This window comes from Kogia breviceps, chromosome 2 (assembly GCF_026419965.1).
Source record: "Kogia breviceps isolate mKogBre1 chromosome 2, mKogBre1 haplotype 1, whole genome shotgun sequence".
NCBI classification, from domain to species: Eukaryota; Metazoa; Chordata; class Mammalia; order Artiodactyla; family Physeteridae; genus Kogia; species Kogia breviceps.
In genome coordinates this window covers 62,238,206-62,261,925 of record NC_081311.1, presented here as the reverse complement: position 1 = coordinate 62,261,925, position 23,720 = coordinate 62,238,206, and the positions used below count along the sequence as shown (strand labels likewise).

Genomic DNA, 23,720 nt, shown 5'->3' with positions numbered 1-23,720 from the left:
AGAGGCAATATAGAACCCCTGACTTAGGGAACCAGAGGAAAATATAATTAATAAGTATGTGCAACCTCCTTGTAGATTTCTGGGGGTGTGTCAAGTCTGGCCAAGGAGCATACTATGTATTCGCTCACAGAGACAAAAGGAAGAAGGAAGTAGTGCAATCCCCAGGATAGTACTTAGTGGTTGTCATTTTGTCTTTTAGGGGGAGCAAGGGAACTACTTTTGTAAAATGAAGACTTCATTTAAGATCAGCGTCGAACTGCCCCTTATTAGATTGCAAGGCCTGAAGAGGCCGCTGCCTTTGCCACATCTGTTGGATGTAGCCTAAGCTCAGACAAAGTCCTGTGAGAGTTCTCCTTGAGAAACCAGCTCTGAGCCTGGTTAGGCCGCCTCTCCACTGGTTGGAGGGAAGTGACAGCCTGCCTGCAGTCACCATAATTGATAGCTTGTGAGGCAGAGACAGTAAATAATTGTTCCGCAAGTTTCAAGAGCTAGTGTAATTAGTACAGTTAACACTCTTATGTGATTAATTGGTTCATTCAGTACCAGTGTGAATGGGGGAGAACATGAGCGGGAGAGGGGGCTGGAGCCCCCCAAACACCCAGCCGTGGGCTACACGGCTGCTTGTCAGCCAGGATCTGGCCTCCGAAACAGCATTCGATAGTCAAGTGGCATTAACCTCTGAGAACTAGGACTCCAGGGGCCAGGGCAGAGGGCAGGCCATAGAGCAGGGGCCCGCAGAGTTTGGCCACATTAGCAAAGACTCAAGGGAGGAAAGAATTGGATTTGACTTCCATGTTGTTTCACGTTAGCCAAAGGTCAGAAAGCTGTTGTACATGGAGATAAGACTGGCCTGTTGATTCATATAGGTGGGGAGGAAGCAACTGATTCATGGAGCTCCAGACTCCCTGGGTTAGAGGGATCCCAGGAGGCCATGTAACCAATCTCTTGGCCACTGAGCTGAACTGCTCTTGGGCATCCCTGTCAGAGGAGACTGGATCGTATTTTAAAATTCTTCAGGGAAAGATGTTCTAAAACAGGGACAGCACACAGCTTTCAAATCATGTGCCAACTCCAATCCATTGATAGACTCTGCTTAGAGCACTGGGTTGGGAATCCTGTGGCCAAGTCTGCGGAAGAGCTCTGTGATCGTTTGGCACTGTCTGCCCTGAGTGCAGAGGGGAGGAAAGACAGATCAAAACCTGCCTGATTCACCCAGGCTGGTCTGACGCTTTCTTCCAGTGTGGTTTCCTGGGGCCTCACTTATTGCCTTTTAGAAGCAAAAATGGTCTTCATCTCAACTTCAGGGAGCTGAGAGGCTGTGAGAGACAACCAGGGTGACAGATTTAGACCCAGCTTGTTGGGGGCCTCTTTCTCACTCCTGGAAGATCTAGGAGATAACAACATGAAGCACTGAGCAGAGAGGGGTGGAGAGTCGGGACCAACCTGCCGGGTTCATCCAGGCTGTACCTTGTCTCCATCTGGATGCTAACCCATCCTAGGCAGATGGCAGCTGCCATCTTTTCCCTGGAAAGAGCTGGTGTACTGGGAGCTTTGTAGTAAGGCAGAGCTGAGTCCCGAGCTTGGCCCCTCCTTGCTCAAACTCTCTAAACCTATTTCCTGCCCTTTGCAATGGGATAAAGCCTCCGGGACCATGGTGAGCACTGAAGAGGAGAAAGTGGATTAAATTCCTAGCACAGTGCTGGTCAATGAATACCTGAACTCTCTCCCTGAAACATTAATACCAGTCAGACCAGGGAAGCCCCTGGAGAGCAAACAGTGGCCATAGCTGCACCCCTTCAACCCCCGTTAAGCCAAGTTCCCCCTCCAGGGCCCTCTTGCTGTTGTTCCTTCCCCCACCAACCCATCCTCAGGGCCAGAGAGCGCACACGAAGCGCACTGGTTTTGGGGGCCCCCCCCGCAATCACGCTCCTGACATGGGGGTCCTGAGCCTGGGGGAGGGCTCTGGGGAGAGAAAGGGGAATTCTCTGGGGGTTGAGGTGGGGGCAGGGGAAGGGAGGAAAAGCAGATGCAGCAAAGTCTAGAAGAGGCTTCCCCTTCCACTACCACAGAGCCAGTCACCCCCCTGGCTGCCTCCCCACCAAAAGGCAAAGGCACATTCGCGGCAGCAAACATACACACATATTTGCAAGCTACAGTACAAACGAGCGGCAAACCTAATGATTCGTGATCATTATTTGAAGGGTCCCACTGTTACAGATTTATTTGTCATTTCTTGTAATAACACCGATGGTAATGAATTCATTTGTATTAATGTGAGTGTCACGCGGACTTCCATCGAAATTTTGCATTAATTAATGTACCATTAAAACAAAGTGTCGCCCAATTAATATCAAACGGAGGTAAGGCTGCCAGGGTCCTCTTCATCTGGGTTTCATTTGTAATTCATGGTATTAGCACCCCACTTAATGAAAGTCATTTGCAATTCCTACCCATGGTCTCTCCTCCTTCCTAGGGGAAGGTCAGTGCGCCCTCAGAGCCACCTTCACTGGGCACCCTGGGACCAGGAGGAGGAGGGCTGGGGAGGAGTCTGTTTCTTGGTAGAAATTGGACTCCACGTTCTTAAATCCAGGTGGGGCTTGGGGAGACCCTTGGAACTACCTGACCGGGTTGGTCACTGACTTGAACCAGCCAGGACATGTGTGGAGGCACCGTCTCTAGGTTCTGTTAGGGGAGGGGAGGCTGGTTTGCTTCTTGGTCAAGTCTGGTCTTAACAGATGAAGCCATGCTGTCCTAGGACTGCCTTCAAGCAGGATGCATCTGTGATTCTGGGTCTCCATCTTGTCTTGGGGTCAGTCTGGTGGTCTCTGTGTGCCAAGATTTTGGCTGTCCCCAAGGCCAGTGGCAGAGTCCATGGCCCTCAGTCTACCATGCACAGTAGACCAAAGAGCTGGACTTTCCCCCCTGTTTCTCCGACAGTACCCTCGGAGGAGCCCTCTCCCCAGAGCAGTAGCAACAGATGCCCCACCCCACCCCAGCCTTTAGAGCCCTCGGGACCCCTGTCAGGGGAAAGTTCTCAAGGACAGCATAGCAGGGAACTGTCCCTCTCCCCAGGTGTGTCCCTTGGATGAGTGGATCTCCCTGGGTCACCCCCAGCAAAGCAGAGAATGGGAGGCTGCCATTACCTGGTAATAATGAGGTTTGTCACACTGATGGGAGCTGCTGCCACCATTACTGTGCGCCAGGCACTGGGCTAAGTGTTTCATAATCATTACTTCATACCCATTTTCTAGATGCAGAAGCTGAGGCTCCAAGAGTTTCACCACTTGCCCAAGGTTACATGGAAGTGAAAGAGAGGGCAGGACAGGCATCTGGGATGGTTGCACTGATGTCTTAGTATCTTCCCGCCCTTTTGGGACCATTTGAGAGCTAGTGAGACAGAGCCGCAGGGGTGCAAGGCCCCTGGCTTCCTGACCCCTGGTGCCCTTTGTTCTTCCCAGAATGTCCTTCCTCAGCTTGTCGCCCACTCTCAGGGGCTGTGCTCTGCAGTCCTAGCACAGGGCGAACACCTACCACCAGCGGTGGGGCATTTTAACCTGTGTTCTGTCCACATGAGAGTGTTATGTATCTCAATAGAGAGCAGCACACTGAGAAGAAGGAAAGGGAGAGAGAAATGCCTTTATCAATCTTTGCTTCAGTACATGCTGCCTTTATATCTTCTGAAGACAGTCTGAACCAAAGGGGCTGGCTTTGTAGCAAGAGAGCCTTGGATTAGATTTCAGGAAGGACTTAACAGTCATACCCTTGTAGAGCAGGAAGGGAATGTGGAGATAATGTGCTTCAACTCCCTCATTTGACAGATGAGGGCCTGAAGGCCAGAGAAACTTGTAACTTGTCCAGAGTCCCGTGGAGACCCCATTGATTCCAGGTCTTCTGTCCCCCAGCCCAGTGCTCCTTGTACCTGAAGGATAAGAATGATGGATGTTCAGGGAGTCACCTCCCATCCTTGCCAGGACAAGGGAGGGGGAGGTCAGGGAGTAAGCACTGAGGTGGGTGCCTGCCACCACTGACTACCTATGTGACCTCAGTCAGGTCCCCTCCACTCTTCGGGTCTCAGCTTTCTCATCTATAGAATAGGGCGACTGGGTAAGGCGGTGCTTCTCCCCCCAGGCTGTACATGAGAATTCCTCTGGGAACTTAAAAGCACAGAGGCTGGGGTGAGCCCTGGCGTTGATACTGTTTAAAAGCTCCCCAGGTTTTCTAATACACAGCCAAGGGAGCGAACCACTGGACGAGGTGATTTCTAAAGTCCTTTGTCGCCATGATATTCCCAGTCTCTCTCCACTTACTGAAGATTAAACCATTTCCCAAGATCCCGCGGCCCCAGTGAGTTCCTGCAGCTGTGCTCTCCCTGCCTGGGTCCTGGTCCCACCAAGCCCTCTCTCTCCAGCCTTCACCATCCCTCAGCTCCCCTGCAGCCTGGTTTGCAGCCTCCCCCAGCCTGTCTGCCTTTAAGCCCCCAGGCACCAAGCGACAGGTTCCTCGGAGAGGCAAAACCCACACCAGGACTAGACCACTACTCCTGCCTGCTCCGGCCTTTGCTGCCTTGTCCACCTGGCCCTTCAGAATGCACACCCAGCTGGGGACAAAGGGGCACACCGATGGGTGGAGCCCAAGGGGCAGGGGGCGGGGAGAGATGAGCAGGAGAAGTTGCATTGCTTGAGCTGTCTTCTTATTCAGAATCCATTTATTAGCCTCAGCTTCCATAGACGTAAGGCCCGCCCTAAGGAGATGTGCATATTCATTTTGTTTACCATGATTCATCATCAGGCAGGGGAATGAATTTGGGGCTGGGAGATGGAGATGGAGCCTCATTTGTGAGCCGTGGAGCTGTGCACAGAGAGCTCAGGGCAGCATTGGAGGCCCCGCACACCCAGAGTGGACTCCATTAGGACAGAGATGGGGGTGCGGGCCACAGGGAGAGCCCCCGAACCCTGCCTGTCATCCGGGACTTTTATCTCTGCTGAGAGCAGAGCAAGGACCTCAGCCTTCAGAGGCATCCCCTCGCCTTCCAGGCCTTCCTACCAGAAGTAACGTTTACAAAGCACTTTACAGTTTATAGACCCTTACACCCGCCCCATGAGATAATAACATTATGATAGAGCCTAAGGTTTGTTGAGCATGTGTTATGCACTAAGCACTTTTTGTGTGTTATCTCCCATAAGCCTTATAAGAGTCCCATGGGACAGGTTTTCTTATTATGCCCATCTATAACTATAAGGAAACTGAGGCTCAGAGAGGTTACCTAACTTCCCTAAAGTCACACAGCAAATAAAGGGTGGAGCTGGGACTCATATAGAATGTTCCCTTTCGCTCTTGCTTCCTCAAAGCCTCCCTTTCTTGTGTCTCTTTTCTTCCCCACAAATAACCACTTGTAATTGCTCGTAACCGTTTTTTTGTTGGAAAGATAAAGAGTGTGAGTGTGGGCAACGCAGTCTTGTACTGTGTTTCTCCATAAATGTGTTTGGGATCAACGAATGAAAGAACGTGACAGCTTCTGATAACTGATGCCTCCCCTTCGAGCACCTTTCTGGTGATGCCTGGCTCCTGTTAAGTCCTGAACCTGGAACCTCTAGATGGCCTAAGTCATTCTGTAGCAACCCCTTTAAACATCATTAGTAGGCCCTGGCACTTAGCCAGAATGAGAGGATCCCAATTTCTCAAGGTCATCTTGGCCATCCCCCTGCTTTCTGGACTTGGTACACTTTGCTCACTGAGCACTGAGCACAGCATAGCGCGGTGGTTAAGAGCTTGGGCCCTGGTGCAGCCTGCCTGAGTGCAAATCCCAGGGTTCCTGCTTAGTACACATGGCCTTGGACATCCAGAGAATGGGGAGAGTAACTCTCTCTGCTTCACAAGCTGCCAAGAGGATTATACAAGATAGATAATGCATGGAAAGTGCTGAAAACAGGGCCTGACACACAGGAAGTCCTCAGTGGGTGTGAGTTATTACCCTAGACCCCTGGAAGGCCTTTTCTTTTTAAAAAAAATAACCTAGGGAACTCCATGCATCTATCAGTTGCCACTTTCCAGAATCTAGTAAGTCTACTAAGAGAAGACTCTTCTATAGGTTGCATCATAGCTTTCCCTAATTTTTTATCTTAGAATTTTCTGCTTCTGCAGAAGGTTGTAAAGATTTTGGTTTGTGCTTTGATTTTTCAAAATGACTTATTTTATCTCCCTCGCAGCTCTGTGTGGAAGGCAGTGCAGGGGCTGCTGTACCCATTTCCTGGATGGGAAGACTGAGGCATCAAATGTTTGCATTGATGTCCTGTAGCAACAGAGAAGGAAGTCACACAGATTGTTGTTGGAAAGCCAGAACGTGACCCAGAGTTTGAGGACAGTTGTTTCTGTGTTTTTCTTTCAGTCAGGCCAATGTGCATGGGGGGTAGTCGTTGCTGAATGGATCCTTTCCTGCCTCCAGAAGCTGGTTTCCAAGTCCCTTGTTGGGGAGGGAGTAGGGGAGGCTCCCAGGAGTCCGTCCGATTACCTTCTCAGTTTGGGGAAGGGTGGGAGGGTAAACATGAACAGATAGCCGAGGTCTGCATTCTGGCCTCCACTGCTGTTACTCCTCCCATGCCATAGAGAGGGAGGTGGGAGACCAGCCCTGAGGAAGGAGGTGGTACCGCCGCCATTGAAAGCAGCATGCCATGGGGACTGGAGCTGGCGTGGGCCTGGGGGCCGCCTCGCCAGTGTGGCCCTTCCTGTCCCCTTCTTCAGCCAGCTGCTGGGCTGCTCTGCCAGCTGTGCGCCATCCAGCAGGCACCGTGCCTGGTGCTGCAGCACGTACCTCCCTCAGCTCCTGCAGGTCACAGGTGAGAGGGGTAGAGGTTGGCTGCAGGGGGGCAGGTGCAGGGACAGCCCTGGAGTGTGGGAGCTAAAGGGAAGTGGCACGTGGGGAGGGGGTGGATCTCAAAACTCTTCTGTTATTCATTCGGCAGGAAGGTCGCTGGGCTGGGGTAGGGATGCTGCTGTGTGTGTCGGGGGGTTGAGAAAAATTACCTGGATCTCCTTAATCTCTGAATTAGAAGGTAGCTGGGGCCATTTCACACTTGGGTATCCTACCTGGCTTTGAAAACCAAACTTCTGAGAAGAAGGAAGGGAGGTCCCAGATGTGCCTCTGATGAGGCTTCTCCTAGTCCTGCACACCCAGCACCTGTGTAAAGCAGAGCCTGGGAGTGTGGGCAGGAGAGGGTGTCTCAACCTGAGCCTGGGCACGTGTGCCTAGAAAGCCCAGGCAGCCAGGCCTCTTCCGGAAAGGAGGGAGCATCAGTTCCCTGTGCTGGGTGGTGACATCTGCTCTCTAGGGGAGCTATCAGCAGGGATGCCTGTGGAGAGGGCACAGGTTCTTCGAGCAAAGGTAGACCAGCGCTCTGGGGGCTGCTGTGTAGACCAGTCTGACTAAAGCAGAGGGTCTCAATGGGGCAAAAATGAAAGATGAGTTTGGAAAGGGAAGCTTTGATCAGACTGTGGTGACGTTCAAGGCCCAGGAGGAGCTTGCCTTGGACAGAAAAGAGGAGCTGGTGATAGTGTTTGAGGAGGAAAATGAGATGGGGGGTGGAGTCAGTGCTTTAGGGCAGTGACTTTCCAGGATTAGTTACAGGAGCAGGTCTGAAAGAGGGGAGCCCACTGCAGTGGTTCAGCCATAGGGAGATTTTTTTCAATTTTTATATTAATTTTATCAGCCATATATGCATGAGCTTAAAAGTCAAATAGTAAAGCTAGGCTTATAATAAAAATAGCAGTGCCCTGCCTCATCCTTTCCCATTTCTGATTCCCATCCTAAGATAACCTCGTTCAATTTCTGATAGTTACCTTCTTATTTCCAAATTGCATGCTTATAAATTTTTCAGTTTTAGACATTATCTATCGACTTTCAGCTGTGAAGAATGAGAATTGCACTTTTGCACCACCCTATACCTCATCTTTGCTATACACACCACATTTAATATGCTCCACCCATCCTCCCAACATAATTATATCCCTCCTTTCAGCTCAAACAGCATTTAGTGTATACAGCATTATAATTACATAAATATTATTCACAGCAGAGCCACAGAGTGTACAGTACTGTCATTATATTTCCTCTGTAATTATATTTCCTCTTTTGTTTTCTCTAGAATTAATAATTACCTCTTTTTTGTTTGCTTCATTAGTGTTCTATGAACCTATCATTTTTTTCAACCCTAAATGTTCTGACATAATTGAATACCTCTTCTCAATGTATTTAAAGAATATTGATTTTTTTTTTTTTTTTTTTTTTCGCGGTACGCAGGCCTCTCACCGTTGTGGCCTCTCCCCTTGAGGAGCACAGGCTCCGGATGCACAGGCTCAGTGGCCACGGCTCACTGGCCCAGCCGCTCCACGGCATGTGGGATCCTCCCGGACTGGGGCACGAACCCGTGTCCCCTGCATTGGCAGGTGGACTCTTAACCAATGCACCACCAGGGAAGCCCAAGAATATTGATTTTTTAATTCAGTTTGTATTTTTCTTGGCAACATTCTCCCTGGAGCATTCATCCTCCTGCTTCAATCTGGACTGACTGTGCTCTGGCTTGCTTGCTCTTCTGGAGGCTGAATGGCTAGAGAGACCTGATGTAGGTTAGGCCTTGGGGAGGAGAGGGCATTCACCCTAAGAATATCTAATATATTAGGTCCCAGTACATGGGTTCCCTACTATCCTCTATCTTGGTTTATGCCCTCATTTTGGTGGAGTACACCCTTCAGTAATTTCCTGAAAAAGAATTCATGGGATTTTTTTTTTTTTTTTTACTTTGAAAAATGTGTTTATTCTACAGTCATATTTGTTGATAGTTTGGCTGGGTATAGAACACTAGAATGAAAATAGTCTTCTTTATAATGTGAAGTCATTTTTCCTTTGTGTTCTGGCTGTTAAGAACTTTGATGCCATTTTGATTCTTGATCCTTTGAGTGTGGCCTTTTGTTTTATCTCTGAAAGTTTCTAGGATTTTTTTTTAATACTCAGTGTTTTGAAACTTCATCATTTTATGCTTCATTGTGGAGCTGTCTTCTGAACACATAGTGTGGTCACCTTCCATTTGGAAGCATGTCCTTCAGATCTAGGAGTTATCTTGTTACTTCTTGGATAATTTTCTCCCCTTCTTTTGCTCTGTTTCCTCTCTCTGGAACCCCTATTAATTAGGTGTTGAATCTTCTGAACTACACTAATTTTCTTCTCCCCCATTTTCCATCTCTTTGAGTTTTGTCCTACTTTTAGAGAAATTTATTTATCTTCCAACTCTTCTGTTGACTTTTTACTTTCTACTAGCTCTTTCTTCCTCTTGAAAGATTATTTCAAAGATGCTGTCTTGTGTTGTCTGTCTAAGCTTGCTAAAGATACTTATTGTTGTTACTCCTTTTTACTGTTTTCTTCTCTGTCTTTCACATTAGAGGCTCTTCTCAAATGTTTACTTGACCTTTAGTTGTCTGTTCATATTTAAGAGTGAGTTCACATTTACCTGCCTGGAAGCTTGCTGTGTGTATTAGGACAGGGTAGGGAGGGGCTCTGCTTATTAACAAGTGGGCTTCACTATGGGATGATTAGGTGAGGACCTGGATTTTTATTTGTGGGAATTCCAACATGTTAATATTTGTGTTTTCTCTTGGGTCAACTTTCCCTATCTCCTGCCTGGCTGTCAGTCTCCAGGAGGCTAAATGGCTAAAGAGGCCTGATTGGAGATGGGAGTGGAGGGGAGATGCAGCTTTTCACTTAACCTCCCTGTTTTCAGCTGCCTCGTCCAGCTCCCAGTCTGAGTCCAGAGCCCAACTAACTCAGCCCCTCCAGAAAGCAAACCTCCTATCTTCTGCAAGAGTTGGGGAAGGCATCTGGGAGTCTTACCACTCTTCTTAAAGATTTGTAGCCAGTCTTCCTGTTTTGAGCATCACCTTAAGTCTCCAGTTCCTGAGCTTTTCCAAGATTCTGAGATGCTGGCCTAAGTTTCAGCTTTCGCATCTCTCCTAAGGCAGTTTCCAGTTCCATCTGTTTCCAGGATTCTGTTGGCACCTCTCATCTGTTGTCACCGCCTCTCCTATTCTTTTTGCTCTTATGGATTTATGCATTTTTAATTTCCATATTGTCATTTTGGTGAGGGGGTTGGGACAAAAACAGAAATCAATGGATGTGTTCAATCTGCCATGTTTAACAGGAAGTCCCGATTCTGTTAAAACATTTATTGACTGCCTTCTATGTGCAAGTGACAGTGCTAGGACTTCAGAGGTGGCCAAGGTAAATCACAAAGAGAAGGGGAAGGATTTGAGGAATGTTGAAGGAAGAGCTGACAGGCCCTGGTGATTGATGAGGAGTGGGAGTCAAGAGAGAAGGGCACGTCCAAGATCACTGCAGCAGGTGAAGAGACTGGCGGAACTTGGGAAGTCAGGATGGGCGTTAGGTAAGCACTTTGATGGAGGTCTTCCTGGGACTCAGAACAGGCAGTACACAGCCAGAGGCTGAGAAGGAGCAGGGCCTCAGAGATGGGAGAGCACTGACTGAACTGGTTCCATGGAGATGTGGAACAGCTGAAAAGGCCAGCCCAGCCCAGGGAAAGTGCTCGAGCCATGTGAGGGTGTGTGGGACTTGGGGCCCAGCCCTTTGGGGCTCCTCCTGCCCACAGAGCTGGCACCTCCACATGACAGTCTGCCTGGCACTCAGAGCAGACCCCACACCTTTTTGAGTCCAGTGCACATCACCCAAGAGAGAACAGACACTGGTCGACAGAAGAGATGTTGTAAAATGATCTCTTCTAGACTCCTCTGCAGAGAGAGGTGCTGGAGCACTGTGTACATGTGTGGGTGTGTGCACACACCGTGTGCCCTGTCCCGACCAGAATGGGGCCACCTGAGACATCCATGGAGGCCTGGTGAGCACCTGCCTCTCCTGGTTCTCTTCCCTGCACCATTTCTCTCCTTGGAGCCTGCTCTCAGCTGGTGCCCACACATGCCTTCTTGCCTGTTTGAGAAAGAAATACAGCCCACATCTCTCATAGACCCCATTTCCCCTCCCCCATAAGCTGGAATGCCACAAAGCCTCCCAAACCTCATACCCTCCCCAAGCACCCCAGGAGGCCACTGGCTCCAGAGTCACAAGTGAAGAAGCACCTCTTTGGCATTCAGGGGAAACCAAGGCACAGGTGCCTCCACTTTGCCCTGGTACCACCCCACCCCTCCCACCCCTGTCAGAAAGGTCTCTACTTATGACATTAATTCTTCTTGTCACAGTGGGAGTCCATTTGCTTATCCCCAGTGAAAGCGTGCAAAGTTTGAGATACCTTCTTCCTTCTGAAACTCTCTTTGGGCTAAAGCTCCCCACCAACCCTCTCTTCTCTAATTCCGCCAACCTGAATCTCCCATCTTTGGGTCCCTTGTCATCCCCAGCCCTTCCACAGAGGAAGTGAACCAGTTCCGCTTGAGCAGGGGCCCTGAGCTCACTTTCCACCCTCATCTCCAGGGTCCCCAAGGTCTGGAGACATAGAGATGACCTGATTTTCAATCCTGCTCCCACCACTTACAAGCTGTGTGACTTTGGACACGTTGCTTCATTTCTCTGAGCTTCCATTTCCCCCATCAGGGAAAAGGAGGTAATGAGATACAATTGGTAAAAATGCTGATGGATGAAGGGTTGAATCCCTGCCCCGCCCTGTCTCAGGGACCAGCAGCCCAGCCTGTGAGCCACAAGCTTGTCCCAGGAGGGTCTGTTCCCAGCTCGGAGCCACCGAGGTGCCCTCACCTTGTTGGAACTCCATCTGTCAGGAATTTATTATTAATGCATTTTATAACAGGCTTTATAATAAGATATTAAAGACTGTGGCAGCATCTAGCAAGCATTCCATAAATATTAATAACGCCTTTAGAGGTGGCACCTATGGTGGAAACGGTCGGGCTTGTTCCGAGGTTTGGTCCAGGGTTGAGAATAAATCTAACAGGCAGGGAAGGAGGATGCACTGCGAAGATGAGAGGGTATGGCGTGCTTTTTTCTTTTTCCCATCTTCCTTTCTCTTGCTGTTTTGAATTTTTATAATACTTCTTTTCCTTTGTTCACAACTTTTCCTCCATAATGTGTCTTTTGCTCCCTTAAGTTTTCCTCTCCTTTCTCCCCAACCTTCTTCCCTCTTTCTTCTCTCACAAACTCTCTCCCTCCCATGCCCGTTTCCCTTTGCCCCCCAGTTCAGCCCCTTTCATCACCCCATCCTATTTTTCTTTGTCCCCCGGTGGTCTTCCAGCCGCCTTTCGCCTCGTCTCCTTTCCCCTTGCTTTATGCTCTCTCCATCTCTGTTTCCCCTGTCCTGCGCTGTGCCTCTCTGCCTGGCCCTCTTCCTCCCTTGCTGCCTGTACAGCCCCCGAACTGTTCCAGTGAGCACCCAGCGCCACCTCTGTAGAAGCCCGGAGTGTAATGTGACTCACACTGTGTGTGAAAAGTGAGCTATTTATCATTATTATTAACGAACAAGATCTCTTGCACGGTAGAGTCTGTTGCCAGAGTCTATTCCCTTGTCACCCCAAGAGCAGCAAAAAGATTTATTTGTCTCTGAATTGCGCAGGGTGGCCCATTTACAGCAGGTCCATCAGAAGTGATGTGGAGCTTAAATGTGAGCTGGAAGAGGCAGGGGCCTGCCCTGTCTGCCACCTGTGTGGAGTGGGCCCCTCGCTGAGAGGGACAGCCTAGCAGGGGCAAGGGAGTTGCAGGGGATGATGCCTAAACACACTCCCCGGACCCCAGGCAGCATGGGCGGTGCATCTGGGGAGATTTCCCTTGAAATGGCTCAGAAGCTGTGAGGGAGAGGATGGGGTTGGACAGGGGATGCAGTGGAAGAAGGGGCTCTGGAAGCAGAGTTAGGACAGAGAAGTGGGCTAAGAGGCCTATTTTAGGAACGAGTAATCACACCCCATGGGGCCTTTCCTCCCAAGACCAGCTGCTCCTTTCCAGCAAAAAGGTGGAGCCAGTGTTGCTCTAGAATGGGGCTGCCCACCACCACCACCCCCAGCCGAAATGGGCCTTTTGGCCCTGCCTGCACAGCCCAGGCCCACCTGGCTATGGTTCTGTAGACCCTGAACTCCAAGGCCAGACACCGTAGTGGGTAGGGGCACCTTCTCCCTGGACTCTTGTCTCCAGGCGGGCAGAAACTGGCTCTCTGGGGCATCCTCCTCCAGGCCTGTCCTGGCTAATTGTGTCAAGCCCACGATCTAGCCCTCACCTGCCCACACCCCTGCCACCCCACATGCATGGTGATCATTTCAGTGGCCTGGATGGATTTGCATGTTAAAAGGAGTGTCTGGGGACACTTACAAAGAAGAGGGAGCCGGCATTCATTCACCCAGGCCGCTTGCTTCTCCACATAATTACCTCCTGTGCCCTCAACAGTCAGGAGCACTGGCCATGAGCTTTGCTTTCTGTGGCCCAGCTGTGGGCGTTAAAGGGGCCAAATCCCAGCAGGGGAGGGGCAGGGTTAGCCTGCGGCAGAGCTGTGGGGTGAGGAGGAATTGCCCGTGGCTGGATGTGTTCTGCGGGTGCCAGTGGGGCAAGGAGCCAAGACCCATGCAGGGCAGAGTGAGCAAGTGGTACCAACAGGAAGGACAGCATGGACTGTGTCTCAGCACCACAGCCACGGACAGGAAGGGAGGGCCAGACAGGGCCTGTGAAGGCGGGGGCCAGGGAGACCCTCAGAGACCCTTGTCTCTGCTTTTCTGCTTCACCATGCTCCATTCTCACTGCAGATGGGCTTCCTCTGCCACCCTGTAACTGTGGCTTCTGTGTGACTTCCGGCCTGTCATGGTGCGCACTCTACCCCAACCAGGTAGCAAGAATCTTTTTTTCAGTTCCCCACAGAAAACTGATTGAATTTCCAAGGCCCCAGCTGATTGGCCTGCTTGAGTCAGGTGGTTACCCCTGGACCAATCGCGTGTGGCCTGGGTCTGAAGTCACTTGGTACAAACATGAACACCTAGATCCATCACCCCAGAGCTGTGGGTATAAAGAGCATCTCTACTTGGAAGACGGGTGGGCAGGGAGGCAGTGGTTGGTGTCTCCGGGTGAGGTGAGAAAAGCACTTATATATGAGTCAGAGCGCCCAATTTCCAGTCACAGCTCTGCCATTAACCAACTGTGAGATGGAGAGCATGGAAGTGCATCCCCTCACTTTTCCCATCTATAAAATGGGGAGACTAGGCTGGCTAATCTCCAAGGTTTCTTCCAGCTTCTACATTCAAGCCATGCCTGAGGGGTATGTGGTCAGGCCTGGCCTTCATGCTCAGGAGCTTCCTTGGCCTCGAAGCACCCCTCCCACCCCTGCCTCAGATCCCACCCCTCCCAGCTCTTTGACAGGCCTATTTAAAACCATTTCTAAGTTATGCAGAAATTAAATAGGTTTTCACTGCAGGGCATGAAACATAATCCAAGAAGGTCGGACACAGGACCATCCCTTATTTCCCCCCTTTTCCTGTCTTCTTGGATCTTGCTCTTAAATCCTCTGATCAGAGCCTTTACCCTGGACCATTCGGTATGGATGGGTGAAATACCCTCTCCTGCCTGAGGCAGGGGGCTAGACAGCTGATGTTCTCGCAGGAGCCGTCCCTCTCCTGGGCACTAGCTCCACGTGGCATGTACTCTGAAGTGCTGTCTAGCTGCCTCACAGGGGGCTGGTCACTCTGAAATCGGAACATATCCATCCCTCTCGTGGCAAGAACTACAGGCTTCGATGGCATGCTTTGTTCTGGAGCTTGGGGCTGATGCTGGCACTCCTGTGATATGCATGTTGGACCTAGAGATGGGCGGGTGGGGAGAGAGCTGTAGATTAGCTGAGAACCTCATAAAGATCTCCTCAAGACCAGTGCCGCCGTGGCGGCATATGGGGGTGGAGGCTGGCTTCGCTGAGCCCAGCACCGGAGGAGTACAGTTTCTGGGGTTTTGCACGTGGTGGCTCGGGGTAGGTCCTTGCAGAGTACCTGTGTCCATCAGGGTCCCCCAGGAAACAGTTCATCTCGGATAGTTCCGATAAAGGCGTTTCGGTGAAGAGGCAACTTCCAGAGGGGCCGCAGGCCTAGGGGGACATTAAGGGATGTTGAGGCACCAGAGACTAGCAGCACTGGAGAGCTCTTTCTACTCCTAGGGCTGGAGGGGAAAAGGGAGGGGAGGGAGCCCACTGAAAACTGGGGCGAAGGAGGAGGGGCTGCTGAGTTGGAGCTAGAGGGATTGGGGAAGTGAGGCCCCAAACTCTTTCTCCTCCTGCCTCCTCCCCAAACTCTGAGCTACCAGCCCCTCCCGTTGGCAGAAGCCAGCCTGCAAGGGAGCCTAGGGATGCAGTCCGCTGAGGCCGCCCCGGGCCGGGCAGGCGGGGCAGGGGGTGTTATGGCGAAGCAGGGTACTCAGTAGGTCCGGGGATTGCAGACAGGGAATGCCCAGTGCAGTATCATTAATAGTCATCGTGTTTCTTTATGCCTCCCTGCCCTACCCTTGAAAGTGTTCTTGTCTGCCATCCTCTAGAAGGCATTCAGACAATAAAATCACAACTGCCATCTTCTTAGCACTTATTATGTGCTGGGAAGTTTACACTCGTGAGCTCGAGTACTCTGCACATTAACCCTATGAGATATTATTAACTTCAATTTACAGAGAGGGGACTAAGGATCAGAGAGATTAAATAACTAGCCCAAAGACACACAGTGAGGCTCAGGTTCCAACAGTGGTCTTTCCATCCCTGAAATCCTAGCACTTGTCCAGTCTGCCCCCCTTGTATACTTGATGCTCTTTTGGAGGGAAAGAGAGCATCTGTTTTCCAAGCCACTGAGATGGGTAGGGCAGACCTAGCAAAGGCAAAGCAGGTTCAGGAACTCAGATGTATAAGGGAGCCTGCTGCGTTGGAGAAGTACAAATAGCTCTATCTGCCAGGAAATAGTAAACTGATAAGAAAAGAAACTACACGTGATCTTAGCCAAAAGGCCAGGATGCGATGCCTGCCAGGAAATGAAGTGTGGAGGGGGAGAAAGCGCAGGACCACGAGGGCCCGTGTCCTATGCAGAAGGGCACTGGGGCATCATGGATGGTATGGAGGAGAGAGGCCTTGCCCATCTGCCCCTGTCCTTACTGCCGGTTGAGAGAAAGACAGGATCTGAGCCTGTCCGTTCAGGCTGACACTTGCCTGATGGGGGAGGGGCAGCACACTCAGAGAGAAAGAAACAATGGCAACTCCATGACATTGTCCTCTGGAGGCCCTTTCCAGACTGACTAGGGGCCTTACAGAGAACACCCTTGCCTCTGGCAGATAGTCCTGGGGAAGGGCTGACAGTGTACCCGAGAGTGGTCCCCAAAGAAAGAAGCTTCTCAAGGTAGCAACCCAGGGCCCAGGTCATGGCCAGCAGCACGGAGAGGGGGCAGTAATATGAATGCCTTCCTCGGAAGGAGCCCTGCAGGTGTCAGAAGGGACCCAGTCATTGTCCCAGTGTAAAAAGATCACAGAGGACCAGGAATGTTGTCTCTGCCCTCAGAGAACTTTCAGTCCAGTCCCTCACTCCTGGCTATGGGGTACCACCCATGCTGGCAGGTGACCTCAGCACCGTGCAGAAGAGTTAGGGAAAGAACTGCCATCAAGGTTTAGAGAAGTGTTTAGAATAGAGCTTAAGAGCATAGGCTTAGAATTAACTACACCTGACTTCAAGGCCTTCTTTGCCACTGCCTAGCTGTGTGACTTGGGTGAGTTACTTAACCTCTCTGAGCCTCAACTTCCATTTCAAAAATGGGATAATAGCAACCACCTAGAAATCTGCTTGTTACAGAGCTGACAGGTGCAGCCTACTGCACAGACATGGCACATAACAGTCAGTCAGTCAACGGGAGCAAGGATTGTTTCTTCCTTTCTGTCGCTGGGCAGAGCCTCGTTAAGTTGCCTGTCTTCAGATGTGTCCAGAGCTCACTAAGTTAGGAATAAATTTACTCACGCAGAATTTTGCAGTCATGGCTTACATGCCAGGCATTGTGGTGGGCACGGCGGTGATGAGAGCTGACAGTTGGGCAGAGGATGCAAATATGCAGATACTTAGAATACAACGTGCTAAATGCTGTCATAGAGATTCGTTCGTGTCTTCATAAAGGGTATTTACTGGACACCTGCCATGTGCCAGGCACCGTGCTGGGCAAGGCAGACAGAGCCCTAAAGCTTCCATGGAGCACATGTGCTATGACGGAGACAGGCACTGACCGGGGAATTACAGAAGAATTATGGGTGATGAACCATTCCAGGGTGCTGTGGGACCCTGAATATAAATAGTGGCAGGGGTTGGGGGCATGGTAGGGGCTGACCTGGCTTAAGGGTCTGGAAGGCCTCCACGAAGAAGTTACATTTAACCAGAAAACCCAAGTCAGAAAGGGGCAGGGGTCTGTCTATACACAGTGTGTAGCAGAGGGAATCATGGAAGGCTCCCAGGAGGTGGTGATGTTTGAGCAGACTTTGTGGGCCTCTCTGGTTACAGGCCGCCATGGCCCAGGCATGGCAGGTGGATGCCCCACCCATGGGCAAACCAGGTAATCTCTGTGGGCCAGGCAAAGTCCCCAGACTCTGCCACGTCCCCATATCACTTATCTTGCAGCTCCCTGCCCTTGAAACCTCCAATACGCAGACTCCTGGCTGCCCTCCAGAACAGCCCATGCCTGAGGCTTGGGCAGCCAAGGGGCACCTAACAGTGAAGGCAAAACCGCCAAGAAACAGGGGGTTGGGGACCAAAAAGACCCTCATCCGGAACTCCAGGACGAGCAGATCATCTTTGGAACTGGTGCTGTTACAGCCACCAGGAGGCCATCAAAAAAATGAAAAAAAAAAAAAAAAAAAAAAAGATGGTGCATTTAAAATTCCTCTGAACCCTCTTAGAATAAAAATGATAAAGCCGCAGGTCTGGTTGGCTGGAGGGACATGGTTAATGGGCTTTGGGGGAATAGTCACTGATGGAGGCAGCTGCTCCAAGCTCCAGCTCACCCTTTTATTTGCTTTTTTTCACCCCCAGAACACGCCAGTGGGGACGCCCATCTTCATCGTGAATGCCACGGACCCCGACCTGGGTGCGGGCGGCAGCGTCCTCTACTCCTTTCAGCCCCCCTCCCAGTTCTTTGCCATCGACAGTGCACGTGGCATTGTCACAGTGATCCAGGAGCTGGACTACGAGACCACGCAGAGCTACCAGCTCACCGTCAATGCCACGGTGAGTCCCGGCACCAGGGGCCCAGGCAACCAGATGTCATCCTCCTCCCACCCTCAAGGAGAGCACATAACGTCAGCCTCGTTCCCTGCTAGTCAAGGCTTATAATGGTGATGCTGGTGATCAACAACAGCTGATGTTACTGAGGGTTCGTGCTATGTCCCTGGTGCTATGCAGAGCACTCAAATGGATTGTCTCCATTAAACCTCACAACAGCCCTATGTCATAAAAATTAAGGGACCCATTTTACAGATGAGGAAACCAAGGCACAGGAGCAATTCAGTGACTTGCCCACAATCACCCAGCAGCTGGACTCCAGTGCCTGCACTGGTAACCCCGTGGGGCATTCCTAGTGCAGGGTGTCCTCTCACTCTCTGGGACACAGGACAGAGGTGTCAACCCAGCTGTGTCCTGACACCACCCAACATGCAGGAGCCAGAGGGTCCAAGCATCCTAGCCACCGCTCTAGAGTGGTGATTCTTACACAGAAGAGAGCACCCGTCTGCACCAAGCACCGTGTTGAGTCCTGGGAATTCCAGGATGAGTTAGTCAGGAGTGGGAGGTGGGAGAGCAATAACTATCCCATTTTATAGCTGACACTGTTGAGACTCACAAGCTGATAAGTAGTGGGCATCAGGAGCCCAAACCCAGGTTGTCTGACCCCCTAGTCCACTACCCCCATGGTCAGGAGTCTCTGAGTCTCCAGAACACCACTGCTGCTTGGACTCTGTTGCCAGCTGTTATCAAGGGCCTTGGGGGCCAGGCAGGCCACACCCTCAGTAAGGTTCCTCCCCTGCACGCCCCTCTTCCCTGCTCCTGGAGCCTTCAGCCCGCAGTAGGGCGAGAGCCGGCCTGCTGTCCCTTAGATTTCTGTTTACAAAGCTCAGGTCAACAGTGAAACAAATCACAGGAGTCCCTCTTGACCCTCCAGGACCCATTAGCCTGACACACAGCATCCACCACCTGGCCCCATGTCACTGCAAGGGGGCTTCCAGTAGCGCTGGGGGCTCCACTTGGCAGGTCACAGAGCCCAGATCCCAGGGGAAGACACACTGGATTGGGTCCAGGGTCCAGTTTGAAAGATGGCGTTCCCCCAGGATTGGACAAGATCCAGAGAGGCCCCCCAAACCAGGAAATGCAAACTTTTCTTTGTACCTGGTCCAGCGGCCCCTGGGCAGGCCACTGCTGATGACACCCACATTCTTTCCTTCTCCCCTGCTTAAGTGTTAGTTGTCTGGGAGGACGTGTGTGCTGCTGTTTGTAAAACTGACTTCTGGGATCAAGGGGACTTGCAAGACCAGAATCCACTACTTGGCCCCACCTGTACCCTTCCTCAGTGCCTTGCACACCCACTTGGGGTGGTGCTCCTCCCACCACTCTCCATTTGCACACACCTGGGCCCAGAAATGCACAGATGCTTGCTATCTTTCTCACTATGAACTTGTCCCTGTGGGATATTTTCCATCTCCCATAAAAATGGCTTTGGGCCAGCGGGGAAGAGAGCAAAGCCGGGCACAGGCATGAATCTGGGTGGCCAGGCCTGTGAAGAGGCCTAGGCTCAAGATGGGATGGTGAATGCAGTTAAATTGCCATTAATCTTCCAGAGATCAGGCCTTGAAGCAGTGGAAGAGGAGGGGCCCTAGAACTCCCTTAGGTCTTGATGGCTCCCCGACCTGATGCACAAGTCCCTCTCGGGGCTGACGCTGTGCCCTTGGCCACTGGGCATTTCCTCAAGGAGATTCTCCTGTGTGGCATTGCAGGGAACAGTGTGGGTCCCCAGCCACTACTGGGTGGGTAGCGGGTGGGGAAATGTGGGACTCCCCTGGGAACGAGCTGCTGAGAGCTGTAGGTGCCAGAGTGACAGCTGGAAGCCTGGCCAGGTGCCTGCTCAGCCCAATGTGCCCGCCGCCATCCCCTTTCCCCAGCCATGGAGTCCGGGGTGGGCTGGACGGGGGCATCCGTGGCAGGAGCAGGGCTGCAGCCACAACTGTGGGACAGGAAGGGCAGGTGCCATGCTGGACAAAGCCAGCAGCCCACAGAAGCCTGGTAATGGCAAATCAGAACCACTGGCATCCCCGGCCCCAGAGGTCAAAGGACTTCCTGCCAGGCTTCACCCTCTGGCCCTATCTGCCTAGTGGTCATTCCAGTCCCTAGCTGAGAGCTCTCACCATGGGTGGTCCCCAAGCCTGGGCTGTGAGCCCCATCATCCTGGAGGCTGGGAGGCTGTCTTCCCTGTGGGCCAAGGGGCCCAGCTCCCCCTGCCTCCAGACTCTCCCCTCCTTTGCTGCACCCACGACCCATCCCCAAAGCCTCTCCATACTCTCCCTGGCTGCCCCTGAGGACTTGTAGGATAACCAGCCCTTCCTTCTCCTCGAAGGCTCGGCAGCTGTGTCTCTGCAGGGCAGGAGCAGGCACTAGGCTTGCTGTCACATGGGGAGTGCCTTGCATCCTTCACATCACCCCAGACAGACCAAGGGAGATCTAACCCAAGGACAGTCACTCCTCAAATCCCAAACCAGAGAATTTGCAAGGCCTAGAGTCCATAGAGGTCATTCCAGTGAGTCCCTTCATCTCACAGAAGAGGAAGTTGAGACTCCAAAAGGGAAGAGAACTTTTTCGAGGTGACCCAGCAAGTTAGCACCTGGGCTGATATTAGGGCCCCAGATCAAGACAGAGCAAGTTTTTATGTCAAAAGGACCTGAGTTTGAGTCCTGGCTGTACACTTACCAGATGTGTGACTCGGGGCAAGTTACTTAACCTCTCTGAGTCTCTGTTACAGCTAAATAATGGGCGCATAATACCTACAAAAGCAAATGAAGTGTATAGTACAGTGCCTGGTATATAATCTATTCGGCATGTAGTTTCTGTTCTTGTTGGCTATTGTTATTGAGTAGCAGCAGCTATTTAAGCAGTTTATCACATTTAGGGTAATAGAAGATGGGTTTTGGGTTTCCTTTCTTGGTGACCTTTCACAGGACCACATTTGCAGCTAGGAGGGTTTAAACATTGCCTGCCTGGCCACATGGCCTGCATGACCTCTCAGGATTCCTTCCCAGAGTCCCACAAATGTCACAGGCCCTGGAGCTCCCCCTACTGATTCTAAAGGAAAAGTTGCTTGACCAGTAAACCCAGCGTGTAGAGCAGGGATACAGGTACCAGAGGAGCCCCCTCTGTGGTCAGAGGGCCTTTCTTCTGAGGAACCCCCATCCTAGTCAATTCCCTTGCTGCCCTTGGATGAGAGGGAGCAGGAAACGGGCATGGAGGGGCCAGTGGCCCCTGACTGAATCCAGAGGAGGAGCTAAGGGCAGCACCATCCCTTTACCCCAAGCCAGTCATCCTGCCCACCAGATGTCGGGGGCAGTCAGGCCTAGGCTGGGCCGGGGGCCAGAGATGTGGCTCTACCCCAGGCCTGCTTTGTGACAGTGGATAAGCCACCTTCCACTGGGCCTTGAGGACCCTGTTTTCCTGCAACAGGTCAGAGATCACTGAAGGTTCTTAGAGTTCCTGAGCTCCGTGTGCTAATGCTTTTCCCTGGGAGAGTGTGGGAATACATGTGTACGTATGTGCACACGTGTTTGTGCATGTGGGCGTCATGTGTGTGTGTCCATGTATGTGCATGTCCACAACATCACTTAACCTAAGGCTGTGTATTCTTTGTCCTCTAAGGATCAAGACAAGACCAGGCCTCTGTCCACCCTGGCCAACTTAGCCATCATCATCACAGACGTCCAGGACATGGACCCCATCTTCATCAACCTGCCTTACAGTACCAACATCTATGAGCATTCTCCTCCGGTAAGACCCTCCCCACCCCTTGTGAGACTTCCCTCTGCACCTCTGGTAGGAATGGGGGCCCTGTTTGGTGGGATGGGCTCCTTGGCGTTTCCTACTCCCCCACACCCCTATGCATGGCAGTGATGGGTGTCCCAGCACAGTGAAAACCCAATCCCCTCTTATACCACACCCCACCTCCTCGTTCTCTCACTTCATCCCTGGAGGGCTCTGAGTGGCAAAGAGCAAAGACTGGCTAGTGCAAATGAAGGGCGGCAGTTCAGAAAGATTCACGTGAGATGATGGGGATGCCCATTGGAAAATCCAGCCTGGGCTGGAGAGCGAATTTGGACTCAGCCAGGCTCCCCAAAACATCAGTGGGGCTCAGCCATGCCCCGCCATGGGTCAGTCAGTCAATCTGCCTCTCTCAGCCAGCCATCACTGCCCAAGATGGTGGCCACCTGCCATCCACCCCACAGGCCTTCTTAGGCTTGGCTCTTCCCTGAGAACTCACAGCTCCGGCTGCCCCTTCTAACTGCCCAGACTTTGGGTTTCTCAAGGCCACGTGTTCAAGATTGGCCGTGGTCTGATTTTTTTTTTTTTTTTTGGCTGCGTTGGATCTTCGTTGCTGCATGCGAGCTTTCTCTAGTTGCAGCGAGTGGAGGCTACTCTTCGTTGTGGTGCGTGGGCTTCTCATTGTGGTGGTTTCTCTTGTTGCGGAGCACGGGCTCTAGGCGCGCAGACTTCAGTAGTTGTGACGCACAGACTCAGTAGGTGTGACGCACAGACTCAGTAGTTGTGGCGCACGGGCTTAGATGCTCCGCGGCATGTGGGATCCTCCTGGACCAGGTCTCGAACCTGTGTCCCCTGCATTGGCAGGCGGATTCTTAAACACGGCGCCACCAGGGAAGCCCGGCCATGGTGTGATTTTGTGCCATGTCACAAGGTCAGAGGTCGCCAGCCAGCCTGTAGATTGGCTGCCCGTGGGCCATGTTTCCACCGTGGTCGTCAGCTGTGACTTGGGGGTCTTAGAGACAAAGCATGCCCCTGTCCCCGGGCAGGGGCTGTGGGTGGGCAACTTTGCTCACCTGTGGGCCAGGCAGGCAGTACTAGGCATCCCTTGTCCGGTAGCCATCCTTGCTTTTGTATAGACTAGAATAGAACACCCGCTGTGGGCTGATGAATTGGAAAAATGTGGCTCCTCTGGGTAAACACAACCCCTGGATGTACAGCTTGGAGAGCAGCTCTGTGGAAAGAAAACTGTGCCGCTCCTTCTGAGGGAACTAAATGTGCTTAGAGGAAAGACACAGCTTTGAGAGCAAAGGGGGGCACACACCTGAACGCGTGGCTGTTCAGGGCCCCACCTGCATGTCTGCACAGGCTCGCAGAGTTGGGTACAAGTGAGAGGCAGGCTCCCCTGACCGGAGTGCAGGCCATGCCCCTGGACCACCACAGACCAGGAAGCCTGCCCCCCAAGTCTGGGACCGTGGTCTGTCCCGACCATTGGCCTCCTCCAAGCACCTTACTACAGGCTCCAGGTATGAGGGGGTAGCCACTTCTTGGGGCCACTTGTGGGCTGGGGGGTCTGACGAGCAAGTTGGCCTCCTGTTGCGGGTGTCTGAAGCTGCTTCGAGGGTAGAGGGAGACATCTGAATGTCCCCACCCCTGCCGTCTCTTTCTTGGTGGTCCATGGACATCAGGAGCTTGGGCTTTCAAGACCGTAGGCTACCTCCCCC

The 23,720-nt window shown here is 51.9% G+C and overlaps 1 protein-coding gene and 1 pseudogene across 1 annotated transcript in view; one reads left to right on the top strand and one right to left on the bottom strand.

Annotated features, from left to right (window-relative positions):
- CDH23 (cadherin related 23) overlaps nt 1-23,720 on the top strand; it is a 466,374-nt gene that overhangs the window by 177,499 nt on the left and 265,155 nt on the right. Inside the window, exons 8-9 of the mRNA XM_059054180.2 lie at nt 18,022-18,216; nt 21,880-22,008. Coding sequence (XP_058910163.1) covers nt 18,022-18,216; nt 21,880-22,008 — 324 coding nt within the window. The remainder of the gene's footprint in view (nt 1-18,021; nt 18,217-21,879; nt 22,009-23,720) is intronic.
- Nucleotides 15,800-15,979, bottom strand: LOC131751730 (U2 spliceosomal RNA; annotated as a pseudogene).